Below are 22,544 nucleotides of genomic sequence, written 5' to 3' on the forward strand. Positions count from 1 at the left end.
CCGACCAGAAAAATTCAGCTCAAAATGTTGCGTTTCAAAAAGTTATAAGCAATTACAAGTACCAGAAAAGGAGAAAAGATGGAATTAAAAGCACTTTAGCAACCTCAAGCAGTGAAGTGTCACTCCCAGCAGATCCCCCCAAACCAAAATTACTTAACGCACACATATGTAGGGCTTGCTGCATTAAATTATTCATTGACCTATGTGCAATCCTGAACTAGTGCCAGAAAATACCTCTCCATATCCTGCTGCTTTTATTGTTGTCAAATTAGGACTTTTACTTAGTTTTTAGAGCTTTTTTTTTTGATGATGAACATTAGGCCAATCACTTTTTCTTTGACCAGTTCTTCCACCTCTCCCCACCGCAGCTTCTAGAACCTTGCACTTCCCCTGCACCTCCCAGCCTGTAACTCTCACTTCACTTTCCATTTCTCCCCAACTTCCTCCCAGATTTCTCCTTCCCTAGCCCCACCACAGCCCCTTTGCTTCCCTCCACCCTCAGTGCAGCACAAACACTCGCCGAGCGCTGGCCAGGGCTGCCCRTGCGAGGAGGCTTCTCCGGGCCAACTCCTGAAGCTGCTGCCTCCCCGCTGCACAGCGGGCTCCTCTTGGCACCTCATCACTGCCCAGCTCCTCTGCATCATCCCTTGCTCTACCCAACCAGCCTGGTCAGTCCGGGTCATCATGCATTGACAGGGAGCTCTCCTACTCTCAGTGCATGATGTGGCACCACTTCTCCCTCTACCCTTGCACCAAGGGCACAGTGCGACACATTAAAAAGTCAGTTTTGGTCAGCAATGGTCCCATTTGTCTCTGGGTGGAGAGCAGGAAATAATTGCACTCTTTTGGATATTCCTTCGGCAAGTCCAATGTGATGAAGAAATGTGTCTGGGGAGAGGGAACATTGCCTTCCCTCAGGAAGAGAAGTTTATAAATGGGCACGATCATGTTTTATTCTAAAACCCAGCTGCATTGCTGAAGAAGATGCTGTGCTCCTGACCCAAGCTAGCAATAGTTCGTGGCTGCTTTGGAAACTGTCTTGTGGGTTCGTAGGCTCCAGGCCCTGGTGTATCCTGTACAGATAGAGAGAGAGAAAAAAAAAAAGGCAAATAAATGAGGGAGGAATAAACAGCAAACTCCAAAATTAGGTCTCTTAGAAAAGGGCCTCATTTCTGAGCAATATGCAGCAGAAGTGCCTGAAATCTCCAGAGAGGACCGGAGCCTCCGTGCCTGTATCTTTAGCCATTTTCACYCAGAGATCTCAAAAGTAGTCTTCAAAGGATGACAGTGTGATTATCTCTACATGTGAATGGGAAAATGGTAGAAAAATGAAATGACTTCCCATGGTCAACAGCCCTCTTTGTTTCCATTCAGGTGCTCTACTGAGCTGTGCTGCTTCCAGAGCCCAGAATCAGTGTCCAGGAAGATCTCATGTATTTACAAGCCTGTACAACCCAATTGATTCAATTCAGTGAGTCATGCACTTAGTGGGAAGCATAAATTTCTGAAAAAAACAAGGCTAAGTCTGAGAGACAGGGTGAGAGTGAAGTGACTGAGAGGTTTGTGAGGAGCAGCCATAGACAAACCCAATGAGAGAAGAAGGAAGGTAGAYGGACTGAGAAGTCCAGAGAGACCAGAGACAATCTTGGGCCTCGCTCCCTAATACTATCCCATCCCACTGCCTGCTTTATCCCCTCTCGTTCCAGCCTGATTCAGGCGCTTGCAGCTGCCTTGGCCCAAATTAAAGCTTTAATAAACTTAAGGAGYGAGGAGAGGGCTCCAGAGAGAGGAAAAGGAAGGGAATGACTGCAGAGTGAGGAGGAGGAGGCTGCTATTCCATTTGCCCTGGGGTCTGAAAGAGCATTCAGCAGGCCTGGTCGCAGCACAGCTGCCTAATCATTGCCAGCGTTGTATATGTGCAATATATAYGTGCAATGCTGCACGTATGCTAATGAAAATACAAGGCCACGCTCTGTATGGGTAACATTAACCCACAACGGGAAATGGTGGAAAGGTGCAAAATCTGTTCCAGAAGCTTGTTTAGAAAGAATTTTCTTTCATTTCACCAAGACTGCTATCCTGAAATGCYTCTCCAAGCATCCAATCCTTTTCACCCTCTCCCCTAGGCGGTCCTGTTCCTGAAAAGCAACAAAATTGAGTTTCCTTCCTAAAAAGATAAATTTGCCTGCATGCCTCTCTCCTCCCCCTCTTCTCACATGTACCCAAGACCAGAAAAATCTCTCAGGCTTAGCAGTCCCAGCCAGCCCCTTGCTCCATGCCGTGCTGATAGCCGTGACTAGCAGGATTTGAGTGGTTGCCAGCCTCAGTGGGGTTTACGTAAGTGGCTGAAATGCTTGCTCCAAGCTTAAAAACCTCAGTGCCAAAAGCCCGCTGCTTCTGCCCAGCTAACCTTCTCTCAGAGTATTTTCTTTCCACAGCCAAAGTTTCACCTTTCTCAGCCACAGGACACGTTTCCGAAACTGATTCTTGGTAATTGTTTCTTTTAGAGATGACCCCGGGTGATTAATTTCAGGCTGCGCAGACACACTATTTATCGGATAATATTTCAGATTACTCACTGAGCGGACTGGCAGCATCCTGGGCACTTTGGACTGGAAACATGAGCACACGGTGCGAGACGGTCCAGTCCTTACTTCATAGTGACCTGGGCCTGGGCCTTCCTTCTACAAGAGCAAACAGAAAAAAATGGATTTATCCAGTGGTAGATCCTGTTTTATGTCCCTTTCTTGAGGAACTCARAAACGCCTGGGTGGTCTCATAATGTGTGGATTTGGGCAGGAATCTCGCAGGGATCCCGGCACCCCTGTCCCGGGGCTCCTCCAAGCCGGGTCGGGCAGCGACTTTGCCCATGGTGAGTTGGGCTCAGAAGCAGCACAAGTCCTCGTTCCAGCCCTGCAGATCACTGCAGGCTTGAAAAGAGGTCACGAGCCGCTGTTTTGTAATTGTGCAGTATAATTAGTTCAGAGAGAGCACACTGCGACCCCATTACCTGCCCTCTGCTCTTCGCACCGCTGTCTTCGCCTAGCAGGAGGCRGCAGAAACTAGAGTAGTGCAACTGATTTTTTATTTCCCACTTTCATTTTTCAGGAATATTATCCTAAAAGAAGAAGAAAGGAAAAAAAAAAAAAACCAAAAAAATCCAGAAAGAGAGCAACCATCTGTTGCCTCTTTTGCAGTGATGGTGAGCAGTGCATGACCCAGGCCACACAGCAAGGCACTTTCTGTGACTTATGCAGCATATGGGACAGGATTTTCAGCCATTTACTTATATTTCCTAACGTTTTCTTTTGCTCCTTCCTTGCTCTCGGCAGTCAGCAGGGAGAGGATTTCACTCTTTGATGCTGAAAGGGATTCCAAGCAGAGCAGCAGTTTGCTAAGTTTGCTAAGTTTACAGGATCAGGGCCTACATGCTAATGGGCCTGTGATAAAGATTGGGATCTATCAGCAGGCGTGAGCAATTTAAACAAATTCCAAGAGAAAGCCTGTCTTCCCACRAAGAAATAAACTGTCTCCCTACAGGATCTGCAGCCACTCAACCACTGAAGAGCTGTGCTAGTGCAGAGGAGCCTGGGGTGAAAGCCAATATGAACTTAATCATAAACCATTTAATTGATATTATCCAAGCTGAAAAGTAATGCAAGTGAGCAAGAACAAATAAGTGATGGGGATTTCTAGAAAAAYGCTTTAGCTTTAGATGTACAAAGTATTACTTCCATATCTATATAGGTATACAAGTATTTTTCATGTTATCGTGAATTTTAGAGGACTGTAAAACCGAATATCTTTGGAACAAGACACTGAAATAAGATAATGATCTCCTGTAGCTATAGAAATTAAGAAAGAAACAGAGACGTGCATATGTTTTCTTCTCCAAGGAACAGATAAATGTACTGTGGCCATYACTTTTCTCCAGAGAAAGAATCACTGTATTGCATTCTGTGGTTTTCTAAATTATCTTCCTCACATAGAGGGATTATGGAGAGAGATGGAGCCGGGCACGTACTAACCACGCTGCTTGGCCCTAGGGCTGGCTTGAATATCCAGACACCTATGACAGTTTAATAATAGCTGAAAAGGAACTCTTCATAGAACTTATTCTTGAAGAAAATTTAAAAAATCCTTCTTCTCACACATATTTCCTTTTCTATCTAAATAGTCTAAAGTGTTTGGTCTAAATAGACCAAAGCCAACATTGACCAAGGCTTATTTGCTTTGGATGTAGATCATTTTGGTTATCATGTTAATTGGGCTACTTGCGTTTAAGATATTTTATACAGAAGATTAAATTAGATCAGACAAGTGATGATGAGCAGAGAGCAGAAGGAATAAAGATATTTTTTCTCCAGATCTAGGCAGATGGGCATGACAGGTTAAATGAATGACAGGTGCCAACAGAGACACATACAGCTTCATGATTTTAGTAGGGAATTCTTGGAAAACTAAATGCAATAAATTGRCACAGCAGTGCTTCTCGGAAAGGTCCTACTCTCCTCTCAGATAGAAATTTCAAGATACGATTTCAAGTATTTGTTTTTTTAGAACCTAAGCTAGTGAGATCCTTTGCTCCCCGAACGCAGGCTGATGCACGCTTTGCCTTTGCAGTAGGAGACATTTCCCATTTTATCTGCTATGACTACATGCTTTTCATTTCCATCTTTTCACCTCTCCAGCCCTCTGGCCACGTGTCTTCCAGAATTTAGTTGTGGACCTGGATTATTACAGGGCCTTGTTTGTACTCCCTAATATAATATCAGGATAAAAACAGATCCATTTTAGAGAGCTTCTGTCTCCATCTAAGAAGCAGTAAAACTGAAGCATGTAGATTTTAAGCAATAGCCAAGAGGAGGAACAAAAGCCATTCCTCAAATGAAGAGGCGTATTTCCTGCCTCCTCTAATCTGAAGCCAAATGACCTTGACAATACAGAACAACATTTTCTTGTATATGATTTTGCTCTTTGCATCTTTTCTTTTTGCTTACTACCATAGTCATTTACTTGAAGTGTTTGGTGTTAATTACAGTAAAYATTTTTCCATTTCTATACAGATGGGAAACGCACTAGAATATAACTGCATGGTTCTAGTTCATCATCTGCTCATCTCTTSATAGAGATCAATATAGATTAGAGGTAAGTCTGTTTATCCATATTCATTTTTCAAAAACCAAAATGATATGCAACAGATTTATAATTAAGCAGAAGTGATGATGGTTTTGTACAGCTTACTTAAATGGATTTGCCACTATGCATTAGAGTAGATGCTATGAAAGCAGACCAGATGTTGCACTTTTATTTTCCTCTGTGCTGCAATTTGCATCCTAAACAAAGCTTGAGGTCAAAGTTTTTGAACCTGGGGATCTAATATTAGTTTTCTAAAGTTAGGTGGCTTGATTTACAGAGGAATGAATAGCCCCATCTAGCACAGAAATCTGAATTTACTCAAAACTATGTGTCCAAACAGTGGCAACTTTTAAGTTCCCAAACCTGCTGCACTCAGTTTCTCATGTAGCTTTTGCTTTGTGGCTGGAATACTTGCATTTTGTCCTGAGCAAAACGAGCAGAGCTGTACCACCACTAGGTCTCTCCTACAGGTGAGCTGCAGCAGGCTTCCTGACTCCCGCAGACTAACACAGGCCCTCCCAGGAATCCTCATGACACACAGAGCCATCAGTGAGGCACCTCTTGGCACTTGTGCGTGTCGCAGGCTGCAGCCTGCAAGCTCTAGCATACCCTTTCATACCCCCATCCTGCCCAGTTTGATGTAGGCACTGGAGCTCTCTAGCTACCTGCYGAGTCTGAGTAAAAACAAGCAAGCAACCAAGCATCCAGACCCCAAAACTCTGGTGCCATTGGTGGCATCTTCAGGCCATCTTAACTGAATGGTCCCAGAAATGTCTGGGGATGCTTTCTGAAGCTTTCCAGCTCACTGAGATAACCTACCTGACCGGTTCCAGCTGGAGATCATGGCCTAAGCCCAGAGATCAAGCAGGACTCTTTCTAACATCTTCCTTGCAAGCCAACTAGTGCTGACAGGATAAAAGCCTTAAAGGCTCAGAAAACTCAGGAGATAGAACGTTTTGTAAGAACTATCTCCTATCCTATATTCTTCCCTATTCTCTCCAGCACCAGCTGAGGGAATGTCCTGCTGMCTTTGCTGGAAATACTTCGCTGAAAACCTGAGGTATAAAAAATACAGATTGCATAAGGCAGTGCAAGGCACCTGAGACTCAGACATAAACAAGTACCTTGGTGCTCAAGTCTCTGGTATTGGCTGTGTTGGCAGCATTTAACTGAATTCACTTGCTGAGGACACRGAGTATATAGGGCCCACAAGTCTCATCCTCTCACTTGCTGGATTTGGGCAGAACTAGACTCTATAGGTAAGTTTTTTTTCCCTTGCTGCAATGAGATGCCTTTGGTGGAGGCAGGATTTCACAAGATTTCACACTCCATTCACAATGAAATCACTGTGGTTAGTCATGAGACAGAGCCACCAGGAATGTGCTCCTCACATCATGGAAAAGAATAGGCTTGGGCAAGGACCTATTACAATCAAATTACACAACTGCTTCCATGCAGAGTTGGTTTCTCCAATTATTAGCGCCGTCACTGTGTGTCCTGAGTGACTCAGGGATCGTACGTTGTCCATCAAGAGCAAAAGCCATTTGGAGTTAGATAAAAGCCCTCCAAATGTATTCCTTAAAATGTATGGCTCAAAACTTTTTGAGTATCAGTAACTGTAATGTGAATTATCTCGATGCACTGAAAGTTTGTTCGTTTTTACTACAGTTCTTAAACCAAAAGCATGTCTAACGGCTCTTAGAAGCTGCAAGAAGGCCCCAATCAAGCAGTAAAGCATCTGTGCAGATGCTGCTCGAGAGTGGTGGTTTTGCTCAGTGCACTCAGCCTGTAGCAGCCCAGCTTTCCAACATGCCACACAGCCAGCACTTCCTCACTTCAGAAAATACAGCAAGAATGTAACAAAGAAAAAAAGTGCTCAAGTCACATTATTTTAGAATTRTTTTTAGAATTAAAAGGAGATAATTATTGCTCATTTCTAGGGTCTCTTGAATTTCAACTGGCTCTTTCAAACAATAACTTATGCTTTGAGCCTCCATACTACTTATACTATTTTTGTTCCTGCAAGCACTTTTAGGGAAGTTAATACACGTGGAAGGAACTTCTTATGAGTAATGGTTTCTGAATAAACAGGGACTTTTAAAGAGTAGTTGCTTACTCTATATCAGGATTTTTAAAAATTGCCTAAGGACATCGTTAGTATCTTTATATATATATATATATATATGTATATATTTATATATACATATATTTATATATATCTATCTATGTATATATATATATATATATATATATATATATACACACACACACACATATATTTTAAAAGTGTCCTTTAGCCTCTTGGACTGATTAACGGAACATTTCTTAGGCTGAATAAATAATTCAATGCCTTGGAACAGTATTCCAATCACAGCTGATTATAAATTAGCATTCATTTTAACTGATGCAGATAATCATGCCAATGTCACAGCAAATACATTGTCAAKAATTACATATAGAGAGTATAATGTAAACAAGAAGCCAAGAAGTCCATTACCTGCTGGTGCATCGCTGTCAGTGATTTCTAAGTATTTCATCCTTGTTTAGCCTGCATTCAGATTGCCTAGAATAACGTGCTACTGATGGACAGTAGATGCACCCTTTTCCTTTGGTGGTATCATCAGCAGCAAGAAGTAGAACTGTCTCCTTTACTACCAGGCTCAATGCTTGCTCGGGATACTGGAAAATCAAGTATCTTCCTTGGATAGGCTCCCATGAAAGGCTGTACTCCCTCAAAATAAAGGAATTTGATTAAGAGGGAAGGAATACCTCAACACTAATAAGTAATTTTGCATTTTTATGCAGAATCAAMGCAAAATATGAATTCTTGTAGTGCTATGGAGCTTAGTTTTCTGTCCCTGCTGTTGAGAATAGCCAGTAGAGATACAGTCCTTACTGCACTATGTCCTTTCTTTTCCCCCTGCATGGCTTCACATCCATATTTTGTGAGATAGCAAAGTCCCAGAGTAAGAAAATGCATGTTTGCATGGCCTTTTCCAGTCTTCAGAGCAAAATGCTGCCTGTCATCTGGTTTTGTTTTTTTCCCCACCATACTCCTCCTGCCTCTGTGCATAGATAGAGCTGCTGTGGGGCTGCATGAGCTGCCGCTTCTCTTGTTTTATATACATATATATACACGTTTCTAACCAGTAGCCTTTCAGCATACAAACAAGTTTAGACTTTTCAGAGCAGGATTATAAATGAATCCTTCATTCCTGAGATATTCCAATTCCTGCTCATCACGCATAGAAACATAATTTTTACTAGCTCTGTATAAATTAAACACAGACTCATACTACTGAGCTAAAGTACTTTAGTATACATTGTGTGTGTGTGTGTGTGTATATGTATATATAAAGCAAATAGTGAAATAGTGGCCTCTTTTTTTTTTTTTTTTTTTGTCAATGTGACATTAAAGGTTTATTTCTGATTAGACTTTAATTAGAGAGCAGTGTAAGGCGCTCACACTATTTCAGGATCTCTGTTATTTCAGGGTAACAGGAGAGCTAACTAGGAGCACTAGTCAGGAAAGTCCCTTCTGATGCGACACTCAAGTCCCAGCGCTGTCACCTGCTTGCAGGACACAGACCTCGCACCAGACTGCTCTGTGACTCAAGTTTTCCTCCACGTATCCCTATCCCTCGTTTTAAATACAAACTTGAGAGTTAACTTGAAGCCCAAACAAGAAAAACCCTCACCACAATCAAAGCGATTCAGAAAAGGCCCTTCTAGTTATATTTGGATGCTGATCTCAGCCATTAAGAAAATATATAGCAACTCTGTGGAGAGGAAAAACACTGATGTTAAAATAGCCCTAGCATATTATGTAATGCATTTTCTTTGCATTTATATGTTTGTTTCTAATAGTCATTTTATTTTTACTGGAAAATGAGCTGTAGTTTATATTTTTGGACAGATTATTCGATCCTCAGTTTTGTTCCAAACCAAAAACAAATAATATTTTTAGCCACGGCAAATTTGGGTAATGTTGATTAATTATGACAGCTTTGCCTGCTTCTCAAGAAGTTTCAGGTTACGAGACACATCTAGAAAGAAAATGTGCATTTTCCTGTACAAACCAAATGGATCTTGGAATACCCAAGCTAAATCAAACAAACAAAGTCACTTCTACTAGTCAAATTTGAAATATAATTTTGCATAAGAGCATCTCATATATGTCTCCAGAGTAAAACCGTGGTCTTTCACAGCTGCTGTCCTATCTGTTTATCTGTTTATAACCATTATGTAGGTTAATGTATCTCTGTTTATTACTCTCACCCTTCCCCCACCTTATTTTTGATTGTTTAGTCGGGTACAGAGTGACATTTTTGSGCATTCAAAACATGCCAGGCTTTTTCACGTAGCACTTCATTATGTTTATCTACAGAAAAGAATTGAGAAGTTAGGGTTGTTCAGATAACAGGACATTTCACTCAGCCATCACATTCTGACATTTGATAAGTAATTAAGTAAAGGAAAGAACAGCTGTTAAGAAAATGCTTAGTGACAGCCTGTAGATGATTTAAGGCCAATTCATGAACCACATAATCCCCATTTAAATCTAAAATGTCATGAGATGAACAGCAGAAAAAATTGCATGATGCTTTTGCAGTCTAACAAAGAATTAGCCTTCATCAGCTTCAATAAGGGAATGTGCCATCAAATACTCACGTGATGCCCTATGAGAGGCTTAGCTCCCCTATCCTAAAGACCACATAACAACCTTACGAGAAACGGGAAATACAAAATACAGTAAACAGTTACCAAAGAAAGCAGCTTACTGAACTGCTTGCTTAAACTCCATTTCCCTTTGCTTTCATGCTGTTTAGTTTTGCGTGCCAATAACTTAGGAAAAGAAAACAGATAGATCAAAGTTGGCATATAAGAAATAAAAATTAGTGGTAAGATAACACTATGGTTAAGATAAAGAAGGAAAAAAGAAAGCAACATGGGGCATGCGTGACAAGTGGGAGACGACAAAGGCAGGCAGGTTTGTGAATGAAAAGCATTCTGAGCAGTCAGCTGAGCAGAGCTTTGGCACATCTCATGTGCACAGGACCTGCTCCTTGCACGGCAGCTAAACTGTGCTCCTGCTGGCCTCGCGCTGATATAATGACCACCAGTAAAAGGGGATTTTCAGTTTTCACAGTATGCAAGGGAAATATACAATTTTGYCCCTCTAGACATACCTTCTTGCAGATTTTCTTAACTGGGTCTTAACCACAGTACTTAGAATGATATTAATAGATGTCTCTTAGCTCGTCAAGAATTTTGACCTCAAATGGCTGTGGTAGTAGGTGGAGTATGTGCCAACCCACATACTAGCCAGCACATGCCATACTCTCAGTGCAAATACTGCCCTTCTGCTCCTACAGMTCCTTCATTGAGGGCTGGTTATTCCAGGAGAAGGGCTCAACGTGTGATAATTAATAACAGCTATTACAAATGCACCAAAAGAGAAATAATAAACCAGGCATAAGCACCTAATCCTGCTCTCAATAGACGCGGGCTGATTGGGTTTGTAGCGGCCTCCCCGAGGAGAGGACAGGCTTGCTGTGCTTGCAGACACRTTCCTGTATACATTTGGCAGGTTCAAATATCCTGGTCAGGGCAAGATGTGAACAAGTCCTTTTGGCTGGATGTTATGTCACATGGGAACGGTTTTAAATTATTGAGATGTTTTCCTCTTCCTTCGAAGAAAGGAAGCTCGCCATTGGGCACGCATGGGGAAAACCTACATCCTGCTTTTAGAGCCAGGAAGAGGAGCAGGGTTTTCCAGCACTGAGCATGCAGACCCTGGAAGTGCCAAGAGACCTGCTAAACACAGGGGCCTGGTGCACGGGCGAGAGAAAACAGCACAACCAGTGAGCAGAGACAGACATGGACATGAGACTCATCAGCCAAACACGTCGCTGAAGTGGCAGAACAAGCCCTGCAGTGTCAGAGCACTGGAAGAACAAGTGTCAAAACGTCACTCAGGAGGGGACAACAGGCAAGGGATCGTGTCTGTAGCCTGCTGGAGGGATGGAGACACCATTTCGCTGGGGCAGCGCCAGCCCTGACCCTCGTAGGCAGCTGCCCCGCTCTCCTGAAGCTGCTGCTCCCCTTCCGAGACCCGGCCAGGCTTCCAGCTTCAGCAGCAGGGAAGGGGAAAAGCACAACCTGCGTTTGGAGGCCTGCGCTTCCCCCTCGGTGCTAAAACAAAAAGTGTCGAATCCTCCCTGAATAATAGCTGGGCTAATAAAGGACTGGGCCCCTGGCTTAAAAGCCTCTGCAGATTTGATTTGGGAGTGATTTGTTAAACAAAGATGATTAATGGGGGAAGGCATTTCCTGGCATGACCAAGAGATCTGAGGACCCCCGGTAAAATCTGGAGCCCTCGCTCCTGACAGTCATGAACCATCAAGATCATCACTGCTAAGGACTGTTTCTTTCTCTAGTGAAATGAATACTGGGCATATAGAATGTGGAAATGACCAAAAAAAAAAAAAAAAAAAAAAAAGAAAGAAAGAAACCCCAAAACACCACTTTTTTATGTGGATAGGGTGATATACAGTAATAGACATGATACTGTTAGCAGCAGCCTTCTCCTGGCAGTCAGTACCACGATGGAGAGAGAAAAACAAAACAAAACAAAACAGAACAACAAATACCCAGAAAACAGGACTTGTGTGCATTTTGTTATGTTTATAGTTCAGAAGTGATGCACAACACAGCGACATCGCTTTTACAAAATCCCTTTCCTCATCGTAAGTGCACTTCAGGCCATTCACAGGATGCTGAGACGCGTTTAGGAAATGGAAAAGCTAGTTCCCATAGATTGTGTCATGATGATGATGATGAGCGACGTAGAAGCCCAGCAGTCGCTTTTGCTGTTACATAGGGTTTCTGACATAGATATATAACTATATATATATAGTTCTGACATAGATATATAACTAATGATTATATATAACTATATAACCATTTATAACTACGTATTAGCTTGAGGTTAAATGAGAAGGGCTTCCGGCACAGGACAATTACCCAGTAAAATAAACAGGAAGTATAAAGCTGCTCTCAAAAACCACTAGCCAAACAGACCCAATCTGTCCATAAAGCACACCAGATTTAGGCTGAAATTCCAAGGGTGGAAGTGCAATTTTAAAGGATGTTCCAGCTCATTTGTTGCAAAATGCTGTATAGTAGCAGTATCAATAACTCATTTAAGAAGTTGCTGTTTACACCGAACGACTTTCCTATCAAAATAGGCTGCCTGGCACTGGGCAGTTAATGAGCTCCTAGAGGATTTCCAAATAAAAGGTTAGCGTTTATTTAACTGAGAAACTCTGTCCCTTGATAATTTGTACTAACACAATCCTCTGCTATACTTTCAAATAAACACTGAGGAACTGTACTGATGTTTATTTTATCTCTTAAAGGTACCGCTTTTTCTAAGACTATGAATGTGACAGATACAACACAGCTAATTTCTTTAGCTAAATTCTTTAACATCTAGAAATTAACGGCACCTTCATATTGCTAATTGGCTGATAGATTCCCAAAGGAAAAGAGCCTCCTTCTTGTGACCAGTCCTGCCAAGACCATGGCTGAGTCGAGCATGAATTCCTGACAGGGCTAGGGCAAAACGTACACGCGCTGATGATTCTGGTTTTTAAAATGTGAATTAGCAGCCATAATAAATTGCCTTTTACAGTAGGAGCTTCTACATGTATATTTTTCTGGATTCACTGCCAAGTATATCTCGGATGATCCAGGGAGATGTGTTAGTAAGTACTCTGCTTATAAACTGGTGAGAGGGGAGTCACTAGCTGGAGCTGGAGCTGGAGCTGGAGCTGGAGCTGGAGCTGGAGCCATCCCCAGCTGCTGCAGACCTCCTTGTCAAAGATGACAGATCTCCGGGCCTCACGACAAAGCCTTGCAAGGAGCAGGCTGTCCTTGCCACGCACCTGGTTCTGCCAAGCTTGAGGGCGGGCAGTGGAGGGGGGCAATGCAGAAGTGCCGTGGGACGCGCCACCCACATTTTCGTACTGCAGCTGACATCCAGCGGGGCTCAGCCCTCAGCGCTGTTGTTCRCGCTCCGCGGCTGTGCCGGGGGAAGAGCCGCGTGCCAGGGCCCTGCCTCCTCACCGCCTGCGCGCTGCCAAGGGAGCCCCACGGGGAGCGTGTGGGCAGCAGCCGCGAGCGACCCACAGCAGCAGGGCTGCCCCTCGGCCCTGCCTTGCGTGCCCCGCGCGCTGCAGTGATCAATTATATAAATTATGTAAATATAACACGGTTCCGATGGGACCGCGTGGATGTTGGAGACACAGTGTGTTTTCAGTCTGAAGACTTGATTTCTTCAAGTAAAAGATTGTGAAGTTAATTGTGAGTCCGGCGAGTTTTGACTTTTCCTCTGGCTCCGAGCGATCGCCTCCCTTTGTTTCGAGCAGCCTGCTGGAATTGCTCGCTCTGAGGCTGAGGCTTTGCCTTTTATGGCTTCCAGATTTTGTGGCTAATTGCAAAGAAAGCCGTTTTTGGAAAGCCTGGGCAATACATGCATGAATCACAGCAGCAAGCCATTGCTTCTGTCTCCCAACATGTATCATGGAACTATTTTCTTCCATTCCTTTTGTAGTACAGTACATTCCACACTGTGAATCATTTTTTCATGCAAAAATAGCAGCCAGCGATGACTCTATGCTCACTTCATAACAGAACAGCAAGAAATGGCATCCCGTAACTAAAGGGCCAGGTTTAGCAGAGTTGAAATGAACTGCTGCACACAGGCAGGTTTGAGTGTCAGCTGTAGAGAGATTAATAGAGGCCTGACCAAATGTTTCCTAAAAAAATGAAAAATAAAAAAAATATATATTCTGGTCCTTGGGCAAGATCCAAAATGCCACATAAAGGTGACAGGTCCAAAAAGGGGCTTGGATATTGAACACTAAATAATGCCATACCTACAAGCAAAATAAAATGCTATCATTTACAGTGCTGAGTTAGGTACYTATGTTCCCTGTGTGTGAAAGGAAGGAACTAAGCAGCTAAGAACCAGATCTAGYGCAGTCTGCAACGTGCTGGGCTGGGGGAAGTGCAGAGCTTAGGCCCGGCAGTGGTTGGGCTGCCTCTTCCCCAGCCCCTGCCTGTTCTGCAAAGCGCTTGGGCTGAGCTTTGCCGCCCCGGGCCAGGCGAGCAGCCCAGTCCYGCTGGAGGCCAGGCCAGCGCTCCGGGGACTGCCACGCTAACTCAGGCTCGTGGCCACCCTAAAATAAGGCGGCTGGTCAGGCCCTGGCCAGCCCGGAGCTGGCACCTGCTCGGGATGCGGCGCCGTCCTGCGCAGGCCCTGCGGCTGCTCCCTCGGGGCCCCGCGCAGGCCAGGGCAGCGACCGTTCCGTGAAGAGCAGTCCTGGTTGGAGACTCTACTGCTGTCCAGCTGCTCCGCATGGACCAACGTGGCCTTCCTCCTCTGCTGGAGGAAGGCACTGCATTAATCCTTCCTTTTCCAGTGCAGGAAATTAAGTCTGGTGACTTAGATACTGACTGTGAAAGCTCGGTGACTTTGCCCCAGGGAGTTGCCCCTGAGGCAGTTGCTCCTCTGGTGTTAGAGTAATTTGGGTATTCTCCAGTGAAAATGCATCCAAATGGCCTTTTTTTACAGGAGGTTCTGTAACTGGAGGGTTATTGAGTGAGGCACAGGTATGAAATTCAGCTAGCTCAGAACTACACAGGTTGGCACTGTTACCACAGGCCTACCTGGCATCTTAATAAACAACACGGAGGATATTTTGAGTGAAATGCTAAAAAGGAGCTGCAGTTGCCTTGATTCTGATCTCTTGCACCAAACTAGGCATTGTATTACAGCAGCCAGGGAAGTCATGTGATAGAGTGCTCTTGCTGATGAGATTAGGATCAGCCTCTGCTCTGCAAAGGCTGAAGGCGTTTTAAGTTTTAAGGASTTGTAATTTAAGCAAGAAAGCAATTTTAGCCAGTCATTTTTCSTGCTGCATGGACATGACATGCATCTAATCTACTCACTTCTGTCTTAAGATGAAGAAATATTCATCCTTTGAGTCATCTTCAGTCTCAATTCATCTTAGCCATGTCCTCAAAATATACCTCCGCCTAAATCTAGATCTGGTAGATGCTGCACACTTCTATTAAACTCTTACAAGAAAATTTAAAAAAAAAAAAAAAAAAAAAGAAGGAAAATACTGTTTAACTTGCCTATTTTTTATAGGATGTTGAACAATAGCAACCGCATACATTGCTTTTCAGTACGCACACCATAAAAGGCCTTCAAGCTCAAATAGTTGGAAAAGGAAAGCTGAGAAATTTTAATATTTTGTGCAAAACCCTCTCAATATGAGCCCATGTGACTCTTCAATGAGCAGTCTCATTGACACTAAAAAGATAATCAAGCAATGCACAAGCCGTGTTTAAAGGGTCGATGCCCTCATGCACCACAGAATACAAGTTGTGTAGGCCACAGGCATGTGAACAAACCTTCCTGCTGCTACGAGGATATGATGCACCAGCTGGAATGAAGTTACTATTGATTGTTAGGTTAGATAGTCGATAATTTAATTACATTTTTTTCTGCAATATTTTAAATGGTTACTAACTCCATAGCTGTGGTTGTCATCCACACGGAAGTTTAAAGAAGAGAACATCATCAGTGCTTGAACAGCTTCTAGGTGATGTCCGTCAGCTTAATTTAAACTCAGCTTCTACTGCAGCTGAGACTAAGGAACTAGCTCTGGCAATGAGCAGCAGTGTGGACATGGATTGTGATCTTCTATCCTTGTTGAGGGAAGGGGAACCTCTGGGCTAGGGTTAGAAGCAGTAACTGGAGCAGGTGACTTCTTCAGCCACCACAGCTTGATTCACCAGYTGAGCTGATTTGGGGGCTAAGCTCATGGAAATTATTTTGCCTATGCTCAGATCAAACATTCATCTCAGCTGACACATGACAATTTATGTTCATGAATTAAATGTAAGGTATTATTTTTGCATTTTAGATATCCATGCCTATTTTATTAATGGGAATATTTTTCTGCTTAGTACTTACTGGAATGAAGTAATTATTTGAGGACCTCTGGACAACAGAGCGAAACATAAACTGCCTGCGTTTTGAAAAAGAAGAAATTATTGTCATTTGAGTAGTCACTATTACTTATACTCTCAGGTTTTGCAATATTTTCTATCATTTTTATATAACTACACTAACTTATGTGCACATATATATATATATATGCACATACACACAAAATGCATATATATAGCAAAATGTCTATATATTTATATATATAGCAAATATATAGCAAAATGACTATCTGGTTTTCATTCTGGATGCTGTCGGGCAATATAACAGAATTTACTGCAAACTGCCCACTCATGTTCACACATAAGCCTGAGGGCTTTTTATCTTCAAAGTGGATTTTAGCCAACTCTGGTCTGAAAGTTATGACCACAGTGATATTTACCTGGGCTATGTGCCTTGCAGAAGCAGAAACCCTGTTTTTTTCAGGGTGATTGAAGAGAGTGTCAAATGGAAGTCACTTTTTGAGCCCCAGTTCAGCAAAGCTCATGCTTGACTTTCACCACAGGCTTCAACCTCTTACTCGTATTAATCACAGGCCTAATTATTTTCCTGAGTATGGACTTAAGCATGTGCTTAAAAGTAGGTGCTGAACCTGGACCTAATCCAGAGATGCTCAAGATGGGCAATTAGGGCTTGATCCAGATACCACTGAAGTGAATGGGGGGACTTCACTGGGGCTTTGTTTGAAGCGTACAAGTGAGAAACAAGGGTGTGTGCTAGTACTGAAGTACACAAATGGGTGTTCCTGCCATGTAATTTTAGTCTGATTTACTTACTTGGAAGCAAATATGGAAACTGGGGGAAAGCCAATGTCATACTGTCCAGGTGAAGTGTTGATATCCTGGAAGTAAAAGCAGCATAGAAAGGAAAATGATAGGACAAAGAAGTCTGATTTCAAGTTGCTGTTTCTTCCAAGAGTTCAGACTCACAAATATGGCCCATCATTTTGCACAGGAATCTTTCAAAGCTCTGATCTCGCTTAAGAACAGCTCCCAATAAAGCTGACTCTGAAGCTTTCCTATAATGTGCTAATACTAATTAAAAAGTTGCAAATGACAGAGTGTTTTGGAGTTGCTGGGAAGCTGGTGGAAATATCAGGGGAATTAGGGCAAGTCAGCAACAAATAGGCCTTTGACTATGCTCTACCTGGAATGAATAAGGAAATAAGTTTATGTATGAAAATTGTTAAAACATAAAAAGTTGTAAGGAACACAGTTTAAAACTCTGGTTGTGTATTTTCTACTGAATAGTGGTCCTGACAGCCCTCACCCACTTAACTCGGAAACACATWTATCTATTTGTGCATATACCATCTATAAAAATGTTTACCTTGTCTTTAAAACATAAGGTACTGGGACTTCCTCTCGGTAGGCTTTTAAATGAGTATGTTGCTAGCTTTTTCCTTGCCAGATCTATGAAAGTAGGAGGAACGTATGCAGAAGCGCTTGGTAGGGAGCTGTCAGTGGTTTGCTCGTAGATGGGGGTTCTCCTTCTGCCTTCTCCTTTGAAGCTGTACGTGGGTTTCACGGGGTTGAGCTGGGCTTCCTGCAGGAAATCTCGTACTGGGTACGTGCCTGGTATCGGTGTGGGCTGGTTGGGACAGAAAGCAGGTGAGCTCTTCGTGCAGCTTCTCCTCCAAAGACAGTGTAAATGCAAATTCTCATTGAGAATTTTAATTAAAATGGTACTCAAAGACCAGTGAAAACACATGTTGACACTGGACCCTAATTGTTTTCCCAGTGAATGATTAAAAATGGAGGGGTGTGTTTTCTGATGAAAATTACTGAAATAGCAAATAAAATAATCAGTGCAGAGCTAGGGCGTGGCGTGTTTACAGGCCAAGGGAGGCCTCTTACTGGGAAAGGCCTGAGTGCTCCCCGGGGCTCTTCCAGGTCAGCRAGGAAAGGTTTAAGGTCTGTCCCTCCACTTAGAGGAAACAGAGTGCAATTGAAGTGGAGGACACTATTAGAACGACTCCTTTCATCCTACTTTGCTAATAGTGAATGGCAGTACTGGCTTTTCAGTGCAAACATCGTGCTTTGATTAGCACGAGAGAAAAGGCTTGGTAAGGGCTGAAGAAAATGAACACAGAGTTGGATATCGGAAGCATTTTCTGCCTGTTTCTGATAATAAAATGTAACKGCATCAGGTGTTCTCTGGCAACTCCCGGTTTGCTTAAGGTTGTTCAGCAAATCACCTCAGTAGGTGCTTGCCAGCACTGCACRGACTGCAAGGAGGCACCATCCCCTCCGAGTGAGCTGTGGGACAGGGACTTGAGAGAGACACTTCCCATGTGCTTCATTAGCCAACAAGTGAAAAATCGTCTTTTAACTCMTGTTATAGGAGGCAGCCTCATCTATCTGACAAGTAAGAGCCATCCATTCTAAGAAACCTTCCCTTCAAACAATATACTCTAATGTCACTGCTTCTGTAGCAAAGATTACTCTTCGATGAGGACATTTAATAAGCATTTTGGCTCTCTTCAGTAGCCAAATAGAGCTTGTCAGAACTTTGCCAGTAAAACCTCATACTACTACTACTACTAATAATAATAATAAAATCTACAGCACAGCAATTTGGGCCATGCTGTGATGGTCCCTCACGATCACATGGAGATTCTTGAGAGCACACTGGGATGTTTCTCCTTACTGAAACCTTCTGTAGGGAGGAGGATAACAGAGGCAAGCCCAATGGAAAAGGCAATGGGAGGAAGCTACCAGGATAAGGAGACAGGACTACACCAAGTCCTGCACACCCTCACCTGATGAGTATTTTTAATACAATGCTGTATGTCTGCAGCATCTCTCCCAAACCCAGTAAAGCACCATGAAAGGTTTTTAAAGGCTTTATGGAAAGCCATTGCCAGCAGAAACCCTGCACAGCATCAGGCCAGCTGTGCTCAGGTAAGCTGCTCTAGCATGAGTGTTTCAAAGGGGATGGAGGAGCAAGCACAGAGACCTAACTTTGCCTCGCCACTACATTCCAGCTCAAAAAAMTGGAAATGGTTCCTAATGGTGGAAGAACAAACAATTAAAACAGCAGGGAGAATCAGAGAGACTGCATGTTTGCCATTGTTTGCAGAGGCACTTGCAAACCAGCCTGTTCATCTGGCAGAGCAGAAGTCACAAGACAACACCTTTAATTTTGGGTAGTTTATCAAAACATAAAGCCTTTAATAGCAACATTAATTCCAGGATAGTTCCTACAACTCCCAAAGTTTCAAAGGCAAACCCTCTTCTGCAGCACTTCTCAGTTCCACCATATTAAAAAAAGAAACTTCAGAAGTTCTTCTGATGTAGAAATGTCACATGAATCAATTCCAAATATTGGAAATTTTCACGCACCCTAACCCTTTAAGAAGCTTGTTTTTTAAGCATTTTCGAGGCATTTTGAATTAATTGGAGTTCTTCACTGATCTTAGGACTTCCACTTAGACCTTGAAGAAATGCCTAAATTACAATTTCCCCATGTAATACAAGTGAATATCAGCAACAGAAGCCTTTCCACTACGGATATCAAAAGTTTAAAAGCAATCTTTCAAAGGATTCAATTTAGCTAAGGGGTCATTTTTTTAAAATTTTGTAGTTGGTTGCTTAAATAATTTGGAACTAGAAATAAAAAAAAAAACTCACAGCCTTCCCAAGTTTGCCAATGACCTAACACTTCCCACCAGGAAAAAAAATAGTTTCTTTTTACCTATTTTATTATTAGTTTGTTGGACATGTGTGTGAAGGCTTGTTTTTCATGAAGATCTGATTCCTGAAACAGCCTTCCCTTCCAGCCAGGGAGAGCACCAGCACAAATGCCTCCCCTTGCAGAGGATTAGCTGCATTTCTCTATCACTGTAAAGAAGCACCCGCCCTTTGAGATGGTGCTTTGGTTCCAGGCACAGGTTGCTGCAAAGGCAGAGCAGAGCGCGGATCTGCACCAAGGGGCCTGTCAGACAGGAGGGACGTTCGACCGAGTGGTGACCACGACATTAACCGGTGAGCAGGCAGCACCATAAGGTGGMCAACTTAATGGCTGAAGGGAGGAAGGCTGGAGGGAGATCCTCCCTGTTTATATTCCTTCATCCTCCCTTTTCCCTGTCCCCATTTGTTCACTCTTATTTCCAGCTCAATTCTTCCTGAAATAAGCCAACTCAGCCCCATGCTGTCATTACCTGATACTGCCCAATACCCTGTGCATGTTTATTTTGTAGTAGGATCTACCTGCYATTCTGTATACCTGTATCATCCACTAAACTGCAGACCTGATCTTGATTAACCTATTGAAATTATGGAGTGCTTATTGATGTTATTTTTACCAAAACTTTTAGGTCTTTCAAAAATCAAGGCATTCCTTTGGCACATTTTTTGCACAACTTCCTCAAGTGCTATCTCAAGGCTCTCTAGTTTGAGACACAGAAGTCTTCTGTTTTGCATATGCCAAAAGTGGTGGAGTTTGTTTTAGGAAGGAGAAAAACAGAAAGGAAGACTCAATTCCAAAATAAAAAGAGCAATTTACATCAGCCAAAGGCAATACTGCCTGCCCTTTAAAGGAGACTGGAAATGAAAAATAATCCTGAATTTTAGTTCACAAGTTTATTGGAAGTCCTCAACAATGCGTTTACCTCAGTGTAGACAGACCCCTTTGCAACTCAGGGTAACCTGACAAATACTCAAGGTAGCCTGACAAAATGTGACTACTGTTGTGAATAACGAATAAGAAGTCAGGAAATCAAGCACAKATGCTAGTTCTCATTCTAATCCCAAGGAAAAAGAGCTGGAGATGCATGAGGTAAAAATATACATACTCTAAGGTAAACTCTCCACCATCTCTCTCTCTGCACCAAAGTTGATTCTCTCTCCTTTTCAGCGTTCTGTCAAGAAACATAGATGTATTATGCAGTGCTCATAGTACTTCAGCTACTATCCCTCTGGGCTGACAGTTTTCTTAGACTATACATCTCAGTATTTCTGTCTCAGCTGTCATCTCAAATATCTACTTCTCCATCTGTAAAGGAGTATGGTTACTTTTAAAGATCGACTTCACAGGAGTTCCTTGGAAAATTTAACACAATTAAAGGGTCTCTATTACTAAAATTCATTTCACATACTATCCTGGAATTAGACTTCCTAAGTGTCTATTACTACACAGAAACTTCGATGAGAAAAAAAAACTGCAGTACTTAAATAAGAGATGTGACCATATTCCGTTTTTTTTTTCTCCTCTATCTTTCACTGCCAATGCCTAGCAGTGATGATTAATTCTAGGCCAAGGAAACTCTACTTACTTACGCAACAGATGCTGGGTGGAGCAACAGTTCAATACAGCCTGTCTCTTAATTTGGTCAGGGTTATCTGAGGGATGGTACAGCTAATTATAAAAGTATTACACGTACCCATATCAGTCACTTTGCTGCTCATTACACCCAGCTTATTAAGTAGCAACTCCTGAGAGGGACCACCATGATGCAGCACAAATTTGCCTGCCTAATCCCTGCAGAGCCGCATCCTTGGAGTTCACCAACCCTCACACCTATACCCAGTCATTGCTTCCCACAGCTACGTGCAGCTCCTGTTGTACACCTTTCTGCCTCTGGAGCTATCATCTCCCTCAAATCAGGTACCTTGCCCTTACCTCAGCCTCCCGCTCGCTTCCTGCCTCACCCCTGGGCTGTCACTAGTTTATTAGCTACATCTCAACAGGCAACCACAAGCTTCCTGAGGAACAAACTTCCTCACTCAAGGAGCTGTTTCCCCACAGGAAATCTCACAAAAGCACAACCAGTTAGGGAAATACCTTCTCAAGAAAGGTCAGAGACTGACGCTGCACTGCTGAAACTGACCTCAGGCTGAAACTTGGCTTGAGGTCCATGGTGTCCCAGCATCACCTCTCATTTCTTATTGCCTATAATCCTGTTTGATGACTCCCATCACAACTTGGAGCAAGTTAGAGGGCCATTGTCAAACCATGCCAGGCTGTAGCAGCAGCTACTTAGCTGCCTTTGCTGCAGAGGGCCACCAAACAGCATTCTGCTACAGCCAGCCTTCTATGGCACCCATAGGGACATTGTGACTTAGTGACACCATCACTTAAGTACAATCCTTAGCCACAGCCTCACCCTAAAAATTAGAAAGCTTAAGCAACACTGGCAGTTTTGTCACAAWGTTGTAGTACACAAAACTTGGTCTAGCTGTTGTAGCAGGGAGCAGTAGAAGCTTCATCATGTCAGAGTTAATAGTAGCTTTGATCTAGTTCTGTTATCAAGCTCTTTAGGGCAAAGTACCACTTGGAATGGGGCTAGAAGACTTCAATATTGACCCTAGAAGGGATCAGC

The 22,544-nt window shown here is 42.9% G+C and overlaps 1 protein-coding gene across 1 annotated transcript; it reads right to left on the bottom strand.

Annotated features, from left to right (window-relative positions):
• Positions 1 to 956: 956 nt before the first annotated feature.
• STPG4 (sperm-tail PG-rich repeat containing 4) lies at positions 957 to 22,081 on the bottom strand. The gene is made up of 6 exons (XM_026046242.1): positions 22,007 to 22,081; positions 17,552 to 17,812; positions 16,999 to 17,063; positions 16,190 to 16,244; positions 2,580 to 2,684; positions 957 to 1,073 (listed from the first exon to the last, which is right to left on the bottom strand). The coding sequence occupies exons 1-6, from the start codon at positions 22,079 to 22,081 to the stop codon at positions 957 to 959; spliced, it is 678 nt and encodes a 225-aa protein (XP_025902027.1).
• Positions 22,082 to 22,544: the final 463 nt, after the last annotated feature.

The sequence above is a fragment of the Nothoprocta perdicaria genome, unplaced genomic scaffold (assembly GCF_003342845.1).
Source record: "Nothoprocta perdicaria isolate Ctin4 unplaced genomic scaffold, notPer1 scaffold_43, whole genome shotgun sequence".
NCBI classification, from domain to species: Eukaryota; Metazoa; Chordata; class Aves; order Tinamiformes; family Tinamidae; genus Nothoprocta; species Nothoprocta perdicaria.